Source organism: Buceros rhinoceros, unplaced genomic scaffold, assembly GCF_000710305.1.
Source record: "Buceros rhinoceros silvestris isolate BGI_N320 unplaced genomic scaffold, ASM71030v1 scaffold40611, whole genome shotgun sequence".
NCBI lineage: Eukaryota > Metazoa > Chordata > Aves > Bucerotiformes > Bucerotidae > Buceros > Buceros rhinoceros.
Genome location: NW_010395563.1, coordinates 256 through 20201, shown reverse-complemented (window position 1 = coordinate 20201; position 19946 = coordinate 256). Strand labels below are relative to the sequence as shown.

The window sequence follows — 19946 nt, the reverse complement described above, 5'->3', positions numbered from 1 at the left end:
GCTGAGCCCGGCCTGGCCTGGTGTCTTCACTGAGCCGTGGCCCGGTAGCCAGGAAGCAGCAGCTTCAGATTGATGCCCACCGCTACAGACGCGTGTGGCTGCTGGCTGTCCCACATGTCTGACCGCCCATACACTGTCTGCCATCCTCTGCCGGCTTCAGCTGAGGAAAGGCTGCAAGGGAAGCAGCTCCGTGAGGCCACTACAAACCTCCTTCCCAGTGCAGTGCCACGTAGGACCGCTGCCAAGGAGAGCCTTTGGGGAGGTGGTGGCTTGGAATTCTTATCCTGGCCCTGGGACGTTTTCCTTTTTGCTTTCAGAAGCTGTAGCATGAAACAGCACATGTGCTGTCCAGTCCCCTTTCATGTAGCTCAGTTGCCAGTTGGCCTTGCGTCTGATTCAGCTCCTACAGATGTCAGTGATGACTAGAGGCTCTCCACCAGCCTGACACTGGCTGTGTCTCTCCAGTCCTCGGTGAAAGTTCAGTCTTTGACTACATACAAGCTGCTGCTCCACTGAGTAGTTGCAAGTGTCTAATTTGGAAACGTTTGCTATGTCTTATCTTTCTTCATGTCTTCTGTTTCTGTGGTTTTGGATGCTATTTAGAGATTAAATGTCTTGCTTATCTTAGCATATTATATGTGAAATACGTATCTTGTGACATCTGCTATCAGTTATTATTGAACACAATGTAAAAAGTAATTTCTGTGGTTTTTTTTTCTTATAGCTGCATGTACTGTCTAAAACTTGTGTGTTCAAATTGATTTTTCATAATACTTGGTTTGGTCTTTCCCCTATGTAATCAGGCTTGTACGTGGATCCTACAGCTACAGGATTAAACAGTTGCTGTCAGCCTGGGGGTTCTCTTGATACTATATACTCCATATGGCTCTACAGATGCAAAGTAATTTGGTTGTAATAAATGTTTAGGGGCTTCCTTAATTCTGTGAGAGAAGGGTGATAAAAATACTTTCTCCACTATAGGAATCTGCAATTATAGAAGAGATCATATTTCTTATTTATTTTTATCTCTTTTGTAAGAGAGAATTTTTCTTACTGCAGAAGACTTAATATTCAAGTCAAGTATGGCAGTTAGCTCTCAAACAGCTAGATATAGAAATATATAAAGAAGGGTAGAGGCATTTCAGTTTATGCCTTGAAGCATCCTTTGAAGCTAGGGATGCTTCATTTTCTAACAGAGAAAAATAAGGTATGAAGTTATAAAGTAATTTGCCCATTATTGCATGGAAAATCTTTCAGCCAGAACTACTCATTCAGTACTCTTACACAGAAGAAATAAAAATGGACTTGCAGTTTGGATTTCTTTCTTAAGTGTCTAATTTTTCTTCATCATAATGTGTAGACCGAAGTGTGCTTTTTAATTATGTTGGGTTTTGTTTCATTTCTAGGTTAAAGTGAAAATACCTTTTGGAAACAAATATCTTGATGCTATCATTTCTGTCCCAGAGAAGAAATCAACATACGGAGTGATTCTTACCCATGGAGCTGGAGGAGATATGAATTTCCCCCACTTAGTGTCTTTGGCATCCTGTCTTGCGTCCCACGGTGTTCTGTGCCTGCGGTTTACTTGTAAAGGCCTTAACATTGCTTATAGGACTAAGGCCTTCAAAACAGTTGTGGTAAGAAGTGACCAAATTCTGCCAAAGCTTGGATCCATGGGTGCTGTTTTCTGGGAGATTAGTCAAGCAACAGTGGGAAAATTAGCAGTGAAGTTTAGCTAAATGGAGCGCTCTCTTTTTTTATAGAAACAGCAGGAACAATGTTTATATGGGCTCAAACAGCTGCAGCAAGTATGTGGGTTTGAGTTCAGGTAGAGAAAAATAAGCTTGAGAAGAGGATGTGAAGACAGTAAGGGTGTTTTGTGGGGAAGCTTACAGCTTGAAAAAATGAAAGTATGTTAGAAACAATAGATAGGTGTTCTGGGAGGGCTTGGTAAGAGGAAGGTGATTAAGGGATGCAGGTTTGGAAGCATTTTTGAGAGAAATGAAGCTGACTGGGAATTTTGTTGGTTCTCCGATGGTTGGCAGCTGGAAGAACAAGACTGGGGAGAAAGAGTAGGGGACTCTGAGTCGCAGGAGAGGCTGAAGCAAAAGAAATTGGGAGTAGCATATGAGAGCCCTAGAGTCTAAACAGACTTTGATTTCAAGATAAATTCAGGCTGTTATATTTATCTCTTTCTGCTGCTGCTATGTTATTTAAGATGTTCTTATGTACCTAGGCTTTGTTAAAACGAGCAGCTTTCTGTTATAATAGTATCAGCTTAGAGGATCTTCGTGTTCTGGAGCGTGTGGGAAGGAGTAGAATTTTTCTTCTGGTTATCTAGCTACTTTTTATTGAGGCATGGGAAGGTAGCTTGAGCCCTTCGCGTTGAACATCAGGTATTTTTGTACGGCAACTAAGTCCAGTTCTTACAAAATTAATTTGTGTGATATCATGTGATTAGATGTACATTAATTTGAAGTTAGACTTTGCTCACTTTAATGTGGATCTGCTCTCCGTTCTCTTTTGAAGAAGCATGATGTGTTAATGAGCTTATGCTGCTGTATAAAGGTAATACAAAGGCCTCTGCTAAGACAGCATCCCATTAGTTATCTCCTGGAAACTGAAAAATTTGTGGCTGGTTTTTATGTTTTCTGTCAGACATAATGATAGTTTCTTAAGCTTTTTGTTGGAAATACATGACCTCAGCCTCAGTGGAGAGCACATTTGCCTTTGGCTAAGAGTGTGAATGTGGTCTGTTACTATAACTCAGTTGATAACAGTTGATAACATCTACGTTTTGGTAACTCGATAGAGCATCTGAAATTCTAGACTTGCTGAGACCTGATGTGAAATTGCACATTTTTATTCTGCTGTTGCTGCAAAATGTTATGAAATCATTTGCGTGGAAAAGAAAAATGAGAGCAACTGGTGTGTATCTGTTTGTTGTTTAATCTGCAGTGCTGAAAGAGCTTCCCATTTTGTGTTTGGTAGCTATCTGCAGAAGCCCCAGCCTCTCAGGTGTGTTAATTCTGACTTGTAATGCTTCTGTTTATCTTATTTCTTTAGGAATACTTAAAGCTTTCTGATGATTATAAACTTTCAGGTGTCTTCCTTGCAGGTATTGTTTTTATTACCTACAGTTTTCTCCCTTACGCTGCCTCTAATGACTGCAGTTTGTAATTACTGTTTTTTAAGTTTGTCCTGCTTTGGTAAGCAGTGAATGAACAGATGTGCACGACAGGTTTCAGTTTGAAGCGGGCATTAAAATCTTGCTCTCTACGTGGGAACAAGCTGAATAAACCCCCAGTAGTCAGTATTGCCCCAAGAAAGCAGTTCAGCTACCTGCTGACAGTGGAATGCTTTGTAACCTTCATTAATTGATTAGCAGTACCCTGACTGCTCTGGGGACATAGGTGCCAAGCCCATGTACAGACCTGTATTTGGATGTCTGAATGCCACCAGTGATGTAGCTGGCGGCTGCATGGGGTGGGTGAGCATCTCAGCTCCCTCACAGCTGGCTTGAGCAGTGCTGCTCCTTGGGACACAGATGGGAACATCCAGCCTGCCACTTTCGTCGGATTCTCTGGGGAGTGTGGCTGTCTGGACCTATTCACTCTCCTCTCAGATCTTGCTCCAGAAGGAGGAAGGAAAAAGCAATAGACCATGTTTTCCAGGTTCTTTGTGTTAGAAACGAGCGAGAGAAAACCTCGCCATAGAGACCCAGGCCAGACTTCTCAGTGAAGCACCTACTTTTATTACGTTCTTTAAAGATCGGGTGTCTAGACAAGTAGGCACAATTTGATAGAAAAATACATGAGTTTTTATACCCTATTCCCGGCCGAAAGATCCCTCCCTTGTTTCCCCATTGGCTGGGTACTCCAAGATTTACAGACTTACCCGTTACGCCTATTACATGTTACAGGTAACATTGGATCATACAACTTCATGCGTCGCATGTCTCATTAACTCGGACTTATGCCTCCCCTAGGAGGAGAAAGTAATATTCAACAGGCTATTAAGCAAGCGCAGTGTTGCTTCCCAAGGCCCATCCATCCTAGTCAACCCCAGTTTGACACATTCAAGGTTTTATGGCCCGTTATCTGGTTTCTTCTCTCTTTTAATTGCCTTCTGGTTTCTCTTCTCGTCTTGCAAGACTGCCTCCCTTTTACTTTATCAGTTTCTTTGACATACCAGAACAGTATCCCTTGTTTGTCTTAGCCTTATCAATTCCTTTTAGATACAAGAACAACATCCCTCATTTTCCTCCTCACATTTGTGAGGAAACTTCCTTGTCACTTGTAAGTGACAGTGACTCCTCTGATAATCCACGTGTACTTTTTAACTGCAGATCTTGAAGAGTTCTGGTTACTGGGTAAATAGAAACCCATTTTCCCAAAACAGGTTTTGGTAGATAAAACCTAGTGGCAGATAAAAAAATCAGTTATATTATGTGAAAGGGGAAGTGGATGAGTGTGATTAGGTATAACCTGATAGGGAAACTCTGAATGTCCTCTGACTAAGTGAAACCAAAGCTGCGCTGATGTAAGGTAACCCCACTGGAATCAGCCACTTCTAATGCTCACTTACAGAGCATTGGCAGCTCACATGCCTCTTCTTTGAGGAGATACTTTGATATCCCCTTGCTGTTGCTGAGTGACCTCATGCTACAAGTTCATACATTTATTTTTTTTCTTTAACTTTCAGGCTAAAGTTTGAGGTGTGCATAAATGCTGGATTTGTTTTGGGAGTAAGGCACATAAAATTTGTTTTTAATTTGAGCAGATTAAGGTTGCTTGAAAAAAAATTATACAAGATAATAGCACTGCTATCTTAAATTTCAAGGGTCTGGAGGATAGGACCTGTCCCTCTCTTCCAGGGGAAAGAAGCAGCCCACGATGGGCTGTTGTTCCTTCAGTATTGCAAAGGATCCCTTCCCTTTTATCTGTTTTTTCCCCTTCTTTTTTAAATGGGGATGTGAAATCATAATATAACCAGACAAATATTTTAGCAGAAAATGTTGAAATTAGGATTAATATTTTTCATGGAGTATATCAATAAAAGCATCCCTAACATATTGTACTAACGATATACTGAAATACACTCAGCTGGGTTGTTTTTAGGAGGTGTTTACTCAAACAGAAAGTAGATGAGGTGACAGCAAATACCTTTTTTTCCTTTATTTTGCATGGGAGAAAGGCCGTTCCATGGGCTCTCGAGCTGCTGCCTCTGTGATACGTCAGCTTAGCCAGAATGATGATGATGGTGATGACTTCATTCAAGGTCTAGTATGTTTGTCTTACCCATTGCATCGACCAAAACTTCAGTCCAAGCTCCGGGATGAAGATTTATTATTTATCAGGTGTCCAGTGCTGTTTGTCTCGGGATCAGCGGACGAGATGTGTGAGAAAGTAAGTACTCCTGTAAATCCTGCTGGGAAGGGGCAGTATGGAGGAACAGGAATGAGTCTGAGTGACGTCTGTACTGCTACACGCAGCTGTGACTTTGGCTGACAGCCTTCTCTAAATATATATATATATATTTCTACTGAAGGAAGCCTTGGCTAGGAAACTTCATCAGCCGTAAGGAAACCCGAGGGTTTCTTTTGCTGCTTAAAACTCCATTCTTGATGATTCTCATCAGCAAATCCTGGGCCACTCAAATACTGCTGCTTTAAATGTTTTGTCTTTTTTGATAGGATTGTACAAATTAAAAGTGGCCGGTGGAAGGAGCGAGTTATTTGCTGGTCTGTTTTAACTGTTTCAGGTTGCAAAACACTGTGCTGTGCTACCAATTTCACATTTGTCACATTTTCCTGACAAATCCTTCTACGAAGGTGGTTCTACCCACAAGTCAGACTTCTGTGGTAGGTGTTATTTTGGTAGAAATGAAGGACAGTTGTGCAGTTTTCTGCTTTATTTTCTTGCAAATAGGTATCTGTTGTTCTTGAACAATTCGACTTGAATTTGGGAGTGTCCACAACTGGCATTTTCATGCTTGGACAGTTTCTAAGGAGTCGTAATGCTTTTGTGTGGAGTTGTCACTGAAATAAGTCACGCTGTCAACCAGCAGATGCTTGGAGTGCCCTCTTAATGGGGAAATTGTTGAGACTTCCTGAGCTGGTTCTCAGACCTGCTGAGAAAGTTGGACAGAGTCAAAGCCAGTCTCTAGGGAATCACATTGCTGCTCTGCCCCTGAGTCGGTCAAATAAAAAAAATAACAAAATGGCTTCAGTCAGACAAATCTGAAGGAGTTCTGTTATTTTATTGATAGTACCTACCCTCTGGCAGTAAAAGGATTCCTTTGTCACTGTGGGGAAGGAAACTGCACACATTTGTGACCTTTGCAGTTCTTTAAGTTCTTATGCTCTGCTACTATGTCTTCGAGTGAGGTGAACCTTTGAGCAAATGCCATTAGTGAATAAAGTATCATCACGCCTTTTCTACCAGGGTGTTTTTAATGTGCACACAGATCATTTTGCTTTTAAGAGCTGCCTATTATGTGTTGCACAGGCAAAGCAAGAGACATCTAGAAGTTCGTAACAGCTCATTCTCTAAACTTTTTCATTCTTATTTTCTCTGTAGAAATTGCTAGAAGGTGTGGCAAGCAAAATGAAAGCCCCTAAAAAAATCCATTGGATTGATAAAGCAAACCATGGGATGGCAGTCAAAGGACGAACGACAGATGATGTCATGGAAGAAATAAATGCCCAAGTTTTTTCTTGGCTTGGAGAGAACATTGAACTGCAGCACGCATGATTTACAGTGTTTAAGCAGTATCTTCATTTAGCTTTTCCTAAATGCAGCAAATTGGAGTTTGTTATTTCTGAGAGGTGTATTTTTTCAAACATGTTTTCAGAGGTCTAAGCATAAATGCAAATGACTTTTCTGTATGAATAAAAAAAATCATGCAAAACAATAAAAGAACTCTTTAAAGGAGGGACAGAAATTCTGCAAAGTATTTAATAGAGTGGCAGCATTGTTTTCCGTTTCTCTGCAAACAATGAGTACAACACTTAGTGCTCTGCATTACCAAGTAAATGCCTTTGACTGATATTTGAAGTAATATACTGGAAAAAAATATTTTGATGGCAAATCTTTAGGTGCGTTTCATTTATGAGTACATTTCTGATGCTGTACTTGTTTGAAATTAAAACCTGTCAATTTGTAGAATTCGGTGAGCACAACTCACACAGTGAGGCTGGCTGGGATGGGTTGCACTACTCTGTCTTGATGCTGTGCCTTGGCACTCCAATGCACTTCAAAACCTGTGATGTAGGGAGAGGAATATCTCATAATTTACAGTGTCAGTACCCTGAGGAGCCAGATTCTTGGCCTGCGTGGGGAGGAGGAGATAGTGCAGGCAGGGCTGTGCAGCAGGAGCAAAGAGTGTGGGTCACAGTTTTGAAAAGTCACTCTCCAGCAGCTTCCCTTGGTCCAGTCACAGAGGCCCTTTGGAGAGACGGGCATGGAAGACCATTCAGTAAAAAGTGATAAAAGACTGAGTATGGTTATACTGGTGGAGGAACTCCCGGAGGACAAAGCACGTATGACATGTTGCAAAGAGGCAGGTTGGGGCCTGGTCCTCATTATCCATTAGCAGGAGGAGCTCAGGTCTTCAGCTGAGTTCTGATGTTGCAGAGTGGCTAAAAGACACTGTGTGTGCTTGCAGCTGCAGACTTCCCCATTGCAGGCCATGAGCAACCCGTCAGTATAACCAAAGGTTACAGCAACGTATTAAATTGCTTACAGCCCAGTCATCAGCAAGCATCAGCTGAACAATGACCCCTGAGATGAAATGGCTGGTTGGTCCGAAGAAAAGTGTCTTAGCGTTGTCTCCCAAGATGATGGTCTCACCTCCACTGCCAAGAGTTCCCTAAAATCTGCTCCAGTCATTCCACATCTTGATGGCCTGCTGAATGTGAGCAGGCACCTTGAGCCTGAAAGGGTATCTTGGGAAAAGCTGTTGTGTGTGACAGGGCAGAGCTGCTTAACACATGCTGAGCTAGCCCTGGTGAGCTGAGGGTTTCTCTGATGTTTCAGTCAGGTGCTTAGATCAGACACCTTTATTTTAGTGCTGGACTGTATCATAAAATCTATTCAAGACTGTAGGCTATTATAGTTAAATTGTAACATACGTTGTTTACCATATGATCAAACAAGTCCTATGGCTTGCTTTTACTGTAGTAAAAAATCCTATACTTGCTTTTACAGGCTAAAGATAAAAATGTTAATCAGATAGATACAATATTCTTTTGTTGTTTCTCACAAGATGCCTCAAGAATGCTGGTGTCCCAGCAGTAATCTTGTTCAGTGAGTGTAGCACATGTCTAAATGTTTGCAAAGAAAGAAAACAGCTGTATGGATTTTAAATCAGCTGGCTGCACTACAGAGAATTTCTCACTTTGGACTGGAAATGTATGTGTTAACTTTAGAGTTTGATTAATTTAGACTTGACTTTAAATCCATCTATGGATCATTTTCAGATGATGTTGATATGCTCAAGAGTAACAGTCAAATTACTTAGTATCAGTGGAGATTGGGTATTTTAAAAATAACTAGACTGTTGAAACAGACTGGCGTAGTTTGAGTACTCACTGTTCAGCACTACTTAATTCTCCCTTCATATTCCCAAAAAGACTGAGTTGCACAAAGCATCTGTGGAAAAATTGTATGGAAGTTAAAACTTTTATCTACTGTTCCTGAAGTGCCCAATAACACTGTGTTCTTCCTTCAGGTTATAAAGATTTATTACAAACCCCACATCACTCTGAGAATATTGATTCTTTCAGAAGGAACGAAGTTATGGTCTGAAAAAGATGACTCTGGATAAATGCATAGGGTTGGGAGGTAGGATTACAATTCTTATCTGCCCTTTTTTGCAGAACATGCTTATGAATAGACTCAGCGTAAGAAGCACAAGTAAAAAGTATCTGCATTTGCAAGGTATCTCAGGACAGTAACACATGACTGATACAAACGTGGGTTTTATTTAAAAAAAAATTATAAAAATGGTTTTGAACAAGGCTCTGCAACCACTGCGTGATAGAAAGGAAATAGGGCATGCTTGGTTTTCTGCCATGTGTAGATCATGATAGAGTAAGCTTCACATCCACTGACATTATCCACTGGCATTTTAATCCAAATTTTTCTTCTCTCCTTAAGAAGCCATTCTGAATCCAGGTAAATATTCAAAAATATTTCTTTCTGTCAGAGTTCATCTTTGGCCTGCAGTCAAGAAAGAAGAATCATTTTTTCAGTTAATTGGAAACTCAATTTTTAACTGTTTAGTCCTGAAAATATATGAAGAAATATTTCTACGTTTGACATGTGTTAATGGTTTGGTCTGGTAACTGATACCGTGAGATACTGAGGAATGCCTGTTCCCATTTGGATGACTGAACTGAAGACATCCAGCACTTTGCATTTAACGCTGTGTGTACTGTACCTTTTTTCTGTGGCAAGTACATGGAAAAAGGTCATCTTCAGGTTGCTGTACTTTCTCCATCCCCTCTCTGATTTTTGGCTCACTCACTTGCAAGCTGGCATACTCCTAGTTTTAAAAAAGAAAGGAAGGTATCGTTAATTCAAACTTCTCAGATTGTACAGCTGGTTGTCAATGCTGCACCAACCCAGCTGAGCAATTCTGTAAACGCTCGGGGGTGGCACAATCCGTTGCTCCACACTGTGTGGCAGAAAGGGTGAGCAGATACTGAAGGGCAGGCAGGAGCCCCCGCGGGTGCCTCACTGGAGTTCTGGTGTCTCGGTGCTAATGCACAGACATTTTCAGCTGTGGTTCACAGGGTGTCTGTCTGATGAGGAATTCTTTGATCATTGTGGGCAACATGTTCTTGCGGATTAGATCAAGATTTATGAGATCTGATTGCTTCTCTCAAAGTGCCAGTGTAGTCTTAAGGGGTCTCGTAGGAAATAACTGCAAACAAGGTTTGTAAACCAACGGAAGCGCTGAACTGCCACTGCTTGCCTTGTGGCCTCAAGTACTGGCTCAAGTACTGGCCAACTTCCAGCAGCTCCACTGCCCTAAGTTCTTTCTGTGGGATTTCTTTTTTTGTGGCTGAGGCCATTAAAAATATACTAACCTGGAAAAGTTTGAAATAGTAACAAAAAATATGGTCTCCCATGAGATTGTTTCTTGCAAATTCTTGTCCGGATTTTGCAATATTTTTTGCCTGTCAAAGAAAATAGAAGTTTGGATTTTTTTAAATTCTCAAAAAATAGTTATGTCAGGATGCCAGTATTGATTCTGGAGTTAAGTATAGCGTTGACAGTTTAGGATAACTTATTTATTTAAGCATTCTTCATTTTAAAAGTTAGACATTCTTAAAATACTCTTAATTTTTCCAAATTTCAATTTAATTTCAAATTAAGGGCAGTTATTACATATTTTTTTAAAAAACTGTTTTTCTTACTTGTAAAGTTGATGACAATAATTTTTAAGTCCTTCTAATAAATTTTCTTTGTTTAAATAAATGCACTTTTTGCTTTCTCTATTTTGCCTAGAAACATTGCTGAGTACTTCTAAATGTTTGTTTACCTCTTCATCATGATCTTTTGCCCACTGTAGTTTTTCCAGGAGATCGCTCAAGTCACTTTTAAATGGAATATAATGTTTCCATGGCTGCAGCTCGTTATAAAAGTGCTCATAGTAGATGGAGTCTTGCTTTAGCACCACACTGTTCCCTGCCAGTAGGTAAGGCAATCTGTATGCTGCCACTGTGCCATCTATATTTATTTGGTATTTATACTGGAAAGAAAATTACCATAAGTTATTAACAAACAGAAGATCCAAGTCGCTTGGTTAGGTTATATTATTCTAAGGGCGCTGGTATTACTGACTTGCTGATATTGAGCAATGTAGGACTGGCTAGGCAAGCATCAGTGTCTAAGTAGCTTTTATTATTTAGTTTGGAATTCATCACAGTGCAGGGCACAGAGGGATGCCCTCTTCATCAATTAAGTTCTCCGGAAATTCTTAGATGCTCACTCTCAGATGTGAGGGTAGCTGCGCCACTTCATCCACTGATTTTCCCACTATGTTAGTTATGTTAGTAGTCCTGATCGCTGAACCAGGAAAAAGAAATAGAAAGGAATTCGGAGTTACATAGATTACACAAGGTTCTACAGAACCTTCAGATGCAAATCAAACATTATTATCCCCTGTGTAAGAGCTACATAGCGGTTAATCCCACTGGAGGGATGCCTGTTACTGGAGGTGTGCTGAAGAACCAAAAATCGCTTTATTACCAATAGTATATTCAAAGTTACTTGATAATGGGCAACACTGAGAACTTAATACTATGAAAAATGGTAAGTGGCTTACCTTAAAAAAATCAAAAAACGAAATGTGCTTAACAATGGGGCCATAGAGGCTTTCATCATGTTTAAAAAAAAAAAAGTTTGTGAAAGCAGCATCTATGATCTCTGGATATTTTCTGCTGAGTTTTACAAGTTCAAGCCTCTCTTTGCGGCTGTCACGTCCTCTCCAGAATGCTGTGGTATTCTTGTCTTCCCACGAGGGACCAGTATTTGCTTGAACTGACATCATATCCAGACTCACTCTGGAGGAAAAAGAAGTGATATAATAGTGACGCTTACTGGAATTTATTTTTTTTTAGGCACAATTTCTTAGAGTTTACAGTACCAACAGGCAAATACCAAGGATGAAGGTGAGTCATGAGCACAGCCACGCACACATTCTATCAGTATTTTTCCAGCAATAAAAAGAGATGAGGAATGTCAAGTTCACAGGCCTGTGGCAAGACAGCATCAATTCAATGACAACACGGCATTGTCATTTTTCAAGGAAAAGGTTCAGGGCTGTAAGTGGATGTAATTGCCAGACAGATGAAGGCCACGCAGCGTAATGTAACTAGCATAATACAACACACTTTGCTTCCTTAAAAACTTCGCTAAATTAAAACACATAAATTGGGGGGGCAGGAGGGAGCAAATCCAGGAAAAATCTTGATAATAAGGAACCTGAACTAAATGCAGCAAAACGATTATCAGGTTCAAAATGGATCACGATGGATCTTTGAGAAGCTGGCTCTGTAGAGTTTCAAGTCAGCAACAGAGCAGAAACCGAGGCCAGTTATCATCAGTGATCAAAGCGGGAGATGGTAGGTCCTAGGTCAAGAATTCTTGCTGAGTGCGCTTTAAAAGGTACAGAAAAAATATTCTAGGAAAATGAGGAAAAAAGAGACCTGGCCAGTTGTCAACAGGTTTGGTTAGAGGGGGAAGGAACAAAGCAAGCAAGCAAAGTATCTACCTTGAAACATTCCCTCTAAGTGCTGTTTTCAGGGACTTGACTATGTTTAGATTAATTTTTATTTTTTAAATAAAACGAGGTATTTTAACATATATAATTTATGCTATACAATACATAACTTGGTTAATGTTACGATATTGATTACATGGTTATTGCCTACCTACAGGGTGCCAACGTCTCAATGAATAATTAAAAAACACTAATGTACTGTTAATACAAATATCTTTTTGGAAGATCATTCGCTGTGAATTTTGTGAAAATTTTAAGCAATTTCTTACCGTCCCATGGTCTCCAAAACTGAGTCTGTTAAGTCATATGTTGGCATGACAATGTCTTTTGACTCACTGGACCCACACCATGAGAAGATAGGGTGCAGGTTCTGTGGGGACTTCTTTTTCTCCAGAGGCCAATCCCCCAAATTTACAAAAAATTCTACATCTGGCATTTTCACCTAAATAGAAGCAAAGCAGGCACAAATGCATTTTAACACAAAGCAGTGTTCTTCTGCTGGCATCTTGCATTTTGAAAACAACCTCACTAGAAGAAAAAATAGCCAGGTCTCTAATATACTTAATGTATATTATAATATACATTATAATGTAATCTGTAATAAAATGTTAAAGTTTAGAAACACGAGAAGTGCTGAGACCACAGAGTAAAGCTTGCAAGATTAATTTCTTTTCTTTAAAGATGTACACCGACTCACATAAATGCTTTCTCTCCCTCTTTTTTTAAGGGATGGGAACACCCCAGTTGAGAAGATGGTTTCTTGTTATACCTTACATGATTGGCCAAGCAATCTTTGTACGAGGCTAGCAGTGGGATCTAGTAGGCAATTGTGTAGTTTCAAGGGAAGTGGAACCACCCTGTTGACTGAATAGAAAATTGCTGTTGGGTGGTAAATTAGTTTTCTGTCACATCAGTGAACTGATTTGCTTTGTGTCTGCATGACAACTAAACCCAGCAGAAAAGTAGTAACAGAAATGAACAGCCATGATGGGAAGACCACATTTAGTCAGCACTGGAGCTAATTATTAAGCATAACGTTCTCACTTATTTAAAATAGTTGGTAGTACGGAACTGCATCTGAAATCACTGTCACAGCCAAAAAGCAAGAGAAATACTGTTGACAGCCAGGAAATGTTGTAACAACACGACAGAGGGCATAATTTTGCTGCTATAGGAAACTTCAAAGCACGACCATCTTCAGCACTGCGTGTAGTTCTCATATTTGCAAACAAAGTAAGAAAAGGTACGAAAAAAGGCAGCTACTGTGACAGGGATAGATCAGCTGCCTTGCGAGGAGAAACTGAAAATGGTGGGGACACTTCGATCTGGAAAGCAGAAGGCTGAAGGTGACATATGGTTGAGTTTTACAAAACCCTGAAGGCATGTATAATGTCAGTGCAGAACTGATGCTGTATCTGCCCTTAGATCACCCTCTTTGCGACAGTAATTTCTAAAAATATAAATAAGCTCCACTACATACCCCTCGGTTGCCTCTTTCAAAGCGAAAGAATTCCAGTTAAATTAGCCCGTCTTTGCATGCCCAAACAGCCTTCTTGCTGTGCAGTTCTTTTTGAGAAACTGCAATGAGGACCGCACCGTTTTCACAAGGCAGGCATGTCACAGGCTTTATACTGTGACACCATCTTTTTTTCTTTTGTTTTTGCCTCTCTCCTTAATAAGTCTTAATTGGGTGTTTGACTATTATGAACATCTGATTGATTATTATGCGGGCATTTTTGGAAAACAGTTGGAATAACTCCACGATGTCTCTCCTAACTACTAACATAATACAGAGATCACAATTGCCTGTGTGTGATTAGGATGTTTTGTTTAAATGTTATCATCAGTTATCCTAAGATCTACATGAAAAAATATCTTCTCTGAAGAAAGAACAACTATGAATCTTAGTAATTCTCAAATTCAAGTACACATACATATGTAAAAACATAGTTTGAACATATTGCTGACCCCTCATCGTATACATGCATCAAAGCATTTCTCCTCTCAAATCCCTTTACTCTTCAGGTCAGAATGGCTGGTCACAGGGCTAACATTTCAGGATTCTTCTGAGGCCCAAACATGTTTCATTAAGTTTCTAATTTAATTGAATTTAACTTTATGGACAGAGATATTTGCTAAATACCAAACATCTTTCTAAACGTTGAAGATACTCTTCTCTGACTTGATGACATGGGAAAACCTTTGGCAGAGACACCCAGAAATTCTAGAGACAGAGACCCAAAGCAGTACTTTTTTGTCTGTGGTATACGGACCGACAGAAGAGGTTTTATGGTGTACCTTCCTTTCAAGGGGGTTTGGCTACACATTCTGATCTTCAGCACTCAACCTTATTAGTACAGTACCACGTAATGGTTATAATGGACATAAAAACGCTACAAATTATATTTTATGTATATCCTCAATGGCAAAATCATTCAACAGGTTAATTCTTCTTCTCCAACCCAATATTTCTATTGTTTTTCAGTGTCTTAAGGGAAATTCCTGAAATATTTAATGGGGATGAGACAAATTTTGTTTTCTGGGTCTGTAAAGAATTTCTGTCCTTGGAGTTCGCAAATCTTTTCCAACATTTAGCCTAAACACCTTTGATGCAATTTAATTCCATTATTTCTTGTCCAACACTACTGACACCAAGAACAGCTTACTTCCATCTTCGCAAAAGATGGAAGAGCAACCTCTTACCTAATGAAAGGCTACATTCCTGCCTTCACTTAGACACTGTTAGATGAAACAATCCCCATTTAAATGAAACATCATTTGTCTCTCTATTCATCCTTACCACTTCCCTGGGCAATGTCAGTAACTACACAACTTTTCTTGAAGCATGATGCCCAAAGGCAGACGCAGCAGCATACCTGATCCGTTACGAATCCTGGGTGTAATGGAAAGGTTACTTTACATTTCTTTCACGTGTTTGTTCTGTCAATGCGTGTGTTTAGCTTTTTGCGACAGTGTGCCACTGTTGACTCCTGTTAAATTTGTGATACTGTAACCTTCATGCTTGTCTGCAAAACATAGCCACTCACTCTCTGTTTTAAATAGGTGTCTCAACTACGTGACTTATCCAGCCTTGGTGTAGTATCCTACCCGTGGCACTTTATTTTATCCATTTTTCCATACAATTTCTCTTGCTTATTACGAAAGTTTTTAATTGTGATGCTGTACTGTGAGGTTCTTGAAGGTTCTTTCAATTCTGTAACCTGAAAATTCAATAAGCGTATTTCCTAGTCCATCATTCAGTCAAAATACAGCTAAGTTATTAAATGGGGACAGAACCCAGGATAAATATCTGAAGAATACGTTTGTGACACCTTTTACCTCTCTGGCAACTATTATTTAAGTAAGGTTTTCCAAGCAGGTTACAGTGTTTCTTCTAGTCAAAGAAGAAACTTACCTAGAAGAAGCCTAACTAAAATTAAGATACCTGACATCCATACAGAAGCCTATTAAACTTGTTATACAAATAAATTATATACTTACGACATTTTATGATAAATTCATATTGTTTCACACCAGTTACCTCATCTTTCAGCTGCTTATAATGTGTTTATTTTTAAGGATTTTTTTTTAGGTGAAGAACTCCATACTTAAGTAGCTCCTCTCTTCTTTCTCTCCTTTTTAAAAGACAAAGTGCTTTGCCTTTTTAGAGTTAAAAATAAAAATTATCTCAGATATCTTCATATTTCTTTTACTACTCTCTTTATGTAGTAATCATGTATCTGTGTGCTGAAACTTTGCCCCTGCTATATTCTGTCACAATGTACATAATGTCATGTTTTTTCAAAAATTCCCTAGAAAAGAGTCCACGTGGTGCTTTTCACTTACGCATGAAAGGATGTTCCCCACATGCCAGCTGTTGGGCTTTTGGTATTCTCTCTCAACCCTTCCTGCCTTGTTTTCAACATATGGATTTTAACAGAGAACAATATAGATTCCTTTTTTTTTAACTCAGTCATCCTGTACAATGTACTAGCAGAGACAGAATTTTCTATTAGATGCTACAGCATGATTTATTTAGTTTATTAAAAACCCCTCACACTCTGTCCAAATCTATCAAACTCTCCTATAAAAGCCTGCTATTCAATTAACATTTGTGATACTCCATACCCTGATCAGATAGCATTCCACAACATGCCGACTTCGAACGAGGAAAATCCACCTGACCTCGCCATTATTCATCAGAGAACAAGAACAGCTGTGTAACAGATACAGCAACAGATATGCTGAAATACAGTTTTTAAGACCAGGCTTCTATTAATTAGGACATAGAGAATAAATGACTGTACAGATGTACTCACTTTTCTTGTCAAAGAAAGCAGTATGGCATCCATGAAAATTCTGAAGCCAACATGTTCCCCATATGTCTTTATATAAACCTGAAAATAAACGATGTTTTTACTGGTCTGGTGTTTTCATTTCGGAGGATGCTGGCACAACTTAGAGCACTTTTAATCACTTAGTATCTAGTCAGGCAGATCGTAGGGCTGTACAGATTTATGAATCAACTGGGAAGCTTTAGAGTTCTCCTAACTCATCACAGGAAAGTGACCAGAAAAAGAAGGACAAGCTTTGCTTTCTTTTGCAGATGTTTAAGGTCTGTCCAGGGAAGCAGAAACTGGTTGCCAGTTTCTATTGTGTTCCATTGTTCTAACTTCCATATGAAACTTTACTGAAGTCAGTACAGTTTTGTTAAAAAAACCCCTGTGGCTCTGATCCTTAGTGGAGCTAAAAGTGGTATTTCCTTACCTCAGAATTACACATGTAATTTATTGATGCATGTCAAATTAGAGAGAACACAGAGAACAGCAAACTGAATTAGCATTTAGGAGACTTAGGTCCATGCCCAGCACTCATATTGATTGCACGGAAAGAAATTTGCTTTCACTGTGCTCCAGTTGTCATGTGGACAAAAAGCACTTCACAAGGTAGGAGAGAGATTGTTGAGCTCATATACCAAATGCAAAGTATTCAAGGACAGAGAAGGAAGAGAAGGAAGAGAAGGAAGTTTCTCAGAGACCAGACTACAAGAAGCCTTTCAACTGAGAACAGCCAACCAGCCTAGTTGTGAGAATTGCCACCAAATCCCCATATGAACTTCAGATCAACCCATTTCGTACCTCATTATCTTTGATGGTGTAGTGACACAAACTCTGTCTTTGTCCAAACCTCTCTGGAATTTCTTTTGCAATCTTATCTGGATCAACAATGGGAAAATTTGCTAGGTCTCTTTGAATCTGTGGAATGACTGGAGGGCAGTTCATCTCTTCCAACCATACACTGCTCTCCTCCTGAGGGCAGTCACAGTTTTCATGGTAAACAGGTCCTATCAGGAACACAATTATCAATGTATTTTTAGTAAGTCACACTATTGAGCTGTTGAGATCAGAAAAGATCTCAACTTCAGCAACTCTAAATGGTCATACAAACTTTTTTTGGCTCCAGCGGGGTCATGTAAAGCTACATCAGCTTTTGTATGAGCCGTCTACACATATTTGCTAAGCATCAGCTTTTCAGCATTTGTTTCTATTTATTTTTTTTAATAGTACGCACAGGACACTTCTAATGAATCCATAATTACAATGGGATTTGATAGTCTGGAGTAGTACTGAGGTCATGCAAAATCCTATGCTAACCCCAGAAGACGTTCTGGGACACTGTGAGAAAAAGCCATGATAGGAAATCTGTATGTAGTGCTGCTTCTTACCTTCTAAAACATACGGAGACTTTGCGACATGTTTATCTCCAGTTTTGACTTCTATCTTCAGTTTTTTGTAGCTTGCATACATCCTGTACCTCACAAGGAAGGAACCATCTTTCCTGTCTAATACTTGCACACCAACTCGAGTGAACTGTTCATCAGGAGCGGTGATCTTCACCTGGAATGCATTTTCACCCGGTGATGAAGTGAACCTACCCAGAGAGGAAGCAGGAGCTTAATGCAAAAGGAAATACATAAGATCTTTCTTAGTCTGACCCTTTACTTTTCAAGTTAACAGATTTCCAGTGACTTCACTGAGCTACACTAGGTGTTTAGGAGCACATCCTCATGTTCACAAGCAAGGCATGATTTTTCCAAAGAGAATTTTGTTAGGCTACCTAAAACGACTCATGCTGTTAAGAAGTTTCAGGTATCAAGAAGGTTCCACTCAGATGCTCACCAACACACCTCCAAGATCACTTTGTGCCCTGTTGAACAGTGTTGGAAATATGGTTTTTTTGATTATACGGGAACAGAGGATCTTTAAAAATTCATCATAGCTCCTGATTAGTAGTAGCTCAAGTGTAAAAAGATTTTAAAAGTTTCTTCCAAATCACACCATTCTATGATTCTTTTAAAAAAAAAAAATACTAAAACAAGCCTCACTTTAGCAGCTTAACAAATAGAAGCTAAATGTTTCCAGATTTACTTTATTTTCCAGGTATGGTTTAGGAAGTAAAGCATGAAGTTAAACTTCATAATCATTATGATAGCTCATATGGGGGGAGGGAAGGATATTACGAATGCCAGTGTCTTGGTAGGAAAAAACATTATAGTGGGATCATGTAATTCAATGTGTATTTAGGACGTTTCTGTAAAATTCATCACATACAAATCCTAGAAAAAGCTCTGTAAACCCAAATAAAAGTAATTTGAAAAATCATGAAGTTATCACACGTCATTGAAGCATGAACAAAGCTGGCACAGTCAAAAGGCTGCGTCTGCCAACTTCCTTTCACCTCTTTAAACACGGTCCCACACATGTAGGGAGAACTTGGTGGGAGTGCCTGGACTAATGTATTATAACCCAGCAGCCTGGTCACCTTTCCTGACACTTGTCCAGACATACAGGAGAGCTGCCAGTTCAGCTAAACGCAGGAAATACCTACTCTCCAAGGTAAGCTGAACTGGCAGTTCCAGACACACGCGTGCCATGGTGCATCTCATCTGGACAACCTGGATGGAGCACTCTGAGCAACTATCCAGTTTGTACGGTCAGGGTTTCTTTCCTGTAGGAATGGAAAGTCAGGAGCGTCCTCTGAAAACTAAGTTTATCTATTTCATTCATGAAACTATTAAGTTTACCTAACGGCCAATACAGTAATTCCTAAACTACTTCAGTAATCTTACGGCTACTCATTTAGGAGGAATACTGATGTACCTAAGAGTGAAAACAATCAGGACAACTGACCAGGTATAATATATTAGTTGCTCTTAAGGTTTTGACAATAAATCATAAATTGTTGGCTGGACTAATACATGTGTTTTGTTGTTGAACACTGCCATCCTCTTTTTAATCTCCCCCCCTCCCCTTGTTACTCCTAAAAAGATTAATTAGCTTTTTTCTGAGTGATATACAGAAAAAGTCATATAGGGAGCCTTCAGCCCTCCCCTTCTACAAGAAAAACCCAAGTAAACTTCTGCCTAAAAGGGTGAAAGTGGTTCAGCTGGCACACGGGCAGGCAAGGTCAGCCTCGCCGAGGACGGGGCACCGCTGCGATTCAGGGGGTGGGTGCTAAGCAGGACGCTTCGCTCCCTCACAAGAATTACAGCAATTACGATTTGGACCCGGGGCTCGCCAGTACTTAAGCGGCTGCCCAACGTGGCGCACTCATGCACCCGTGGCGGCGGTGGGCGCGGATGCCCGGGAAAG

At 39.8% G+C, this 19946-nt stretch overlaps 2 protein-coding genes across 3 annotated transcripts; one reads left to right on the top strand and one right to left on the bottom strand.

The window, feature by feature from the left end:
* Positions 1 to 569: 569 nt before the first annotated feature.
* On the top strand, positions 570 to 6948 carry TEX30 (testis expressed 30). Of its 2 annotated transcripts, XM_010145582.1 has the most exons (5): positions 570 to 606; positions 1465 to 1637; positions 3067 to 3118; positions 5197 to 5408; positions 6582 to 6902. In XM_010145582.1, exons 2-5 carry the CDS (start codon positions 1515 to 1517, stop codon positions 6753 to 6755), a joined length of 561 nt encoding a protein of 186 aa, XP_010143884.1. In that variant the 5' UTR covers positions 570 to 606; positions 1465 to 1514; the 3' UTR covers positions 6756 to 6902. The 2 variants fall into 2 exon arrangements, with proteins under 2 accessions (XP_010143884.1, XP_010143883.1); XM_010145581.1 differs by lacking the exon at positions 570 to 606 and having other exon boundaries at positions 1411 to 1637; positions 6582 to 6948.
* Positions 6949 to 9206: 2258 nt separating this feature from the next.
* KDELC1 (KDEL (Lys-Asp-Glu-Leu) containing 1) lies at positions 9207 to 18247 on the bottom strand (the record flags this gene model as incomplete). Its single annotated transcript, XM_010145584.1, has 9 exons — positions 9207 to 9224; positions 9445 to 9549; positions 10097 to 10186; positions 10552 to 10761; positions 11338 to 11575; positions 12564 to 12736; positions 16614 to 16691; positions 17433 to 17638; positions 18020 to 18247. Coding segments are annotated over 9 exons (1346 nt in total), but the record flags the coding sequence as incomplete, so codon positions are not given.
* Between the last annotated feature and the right edge of the window lie 1699 nt (positions 18248 to 19946).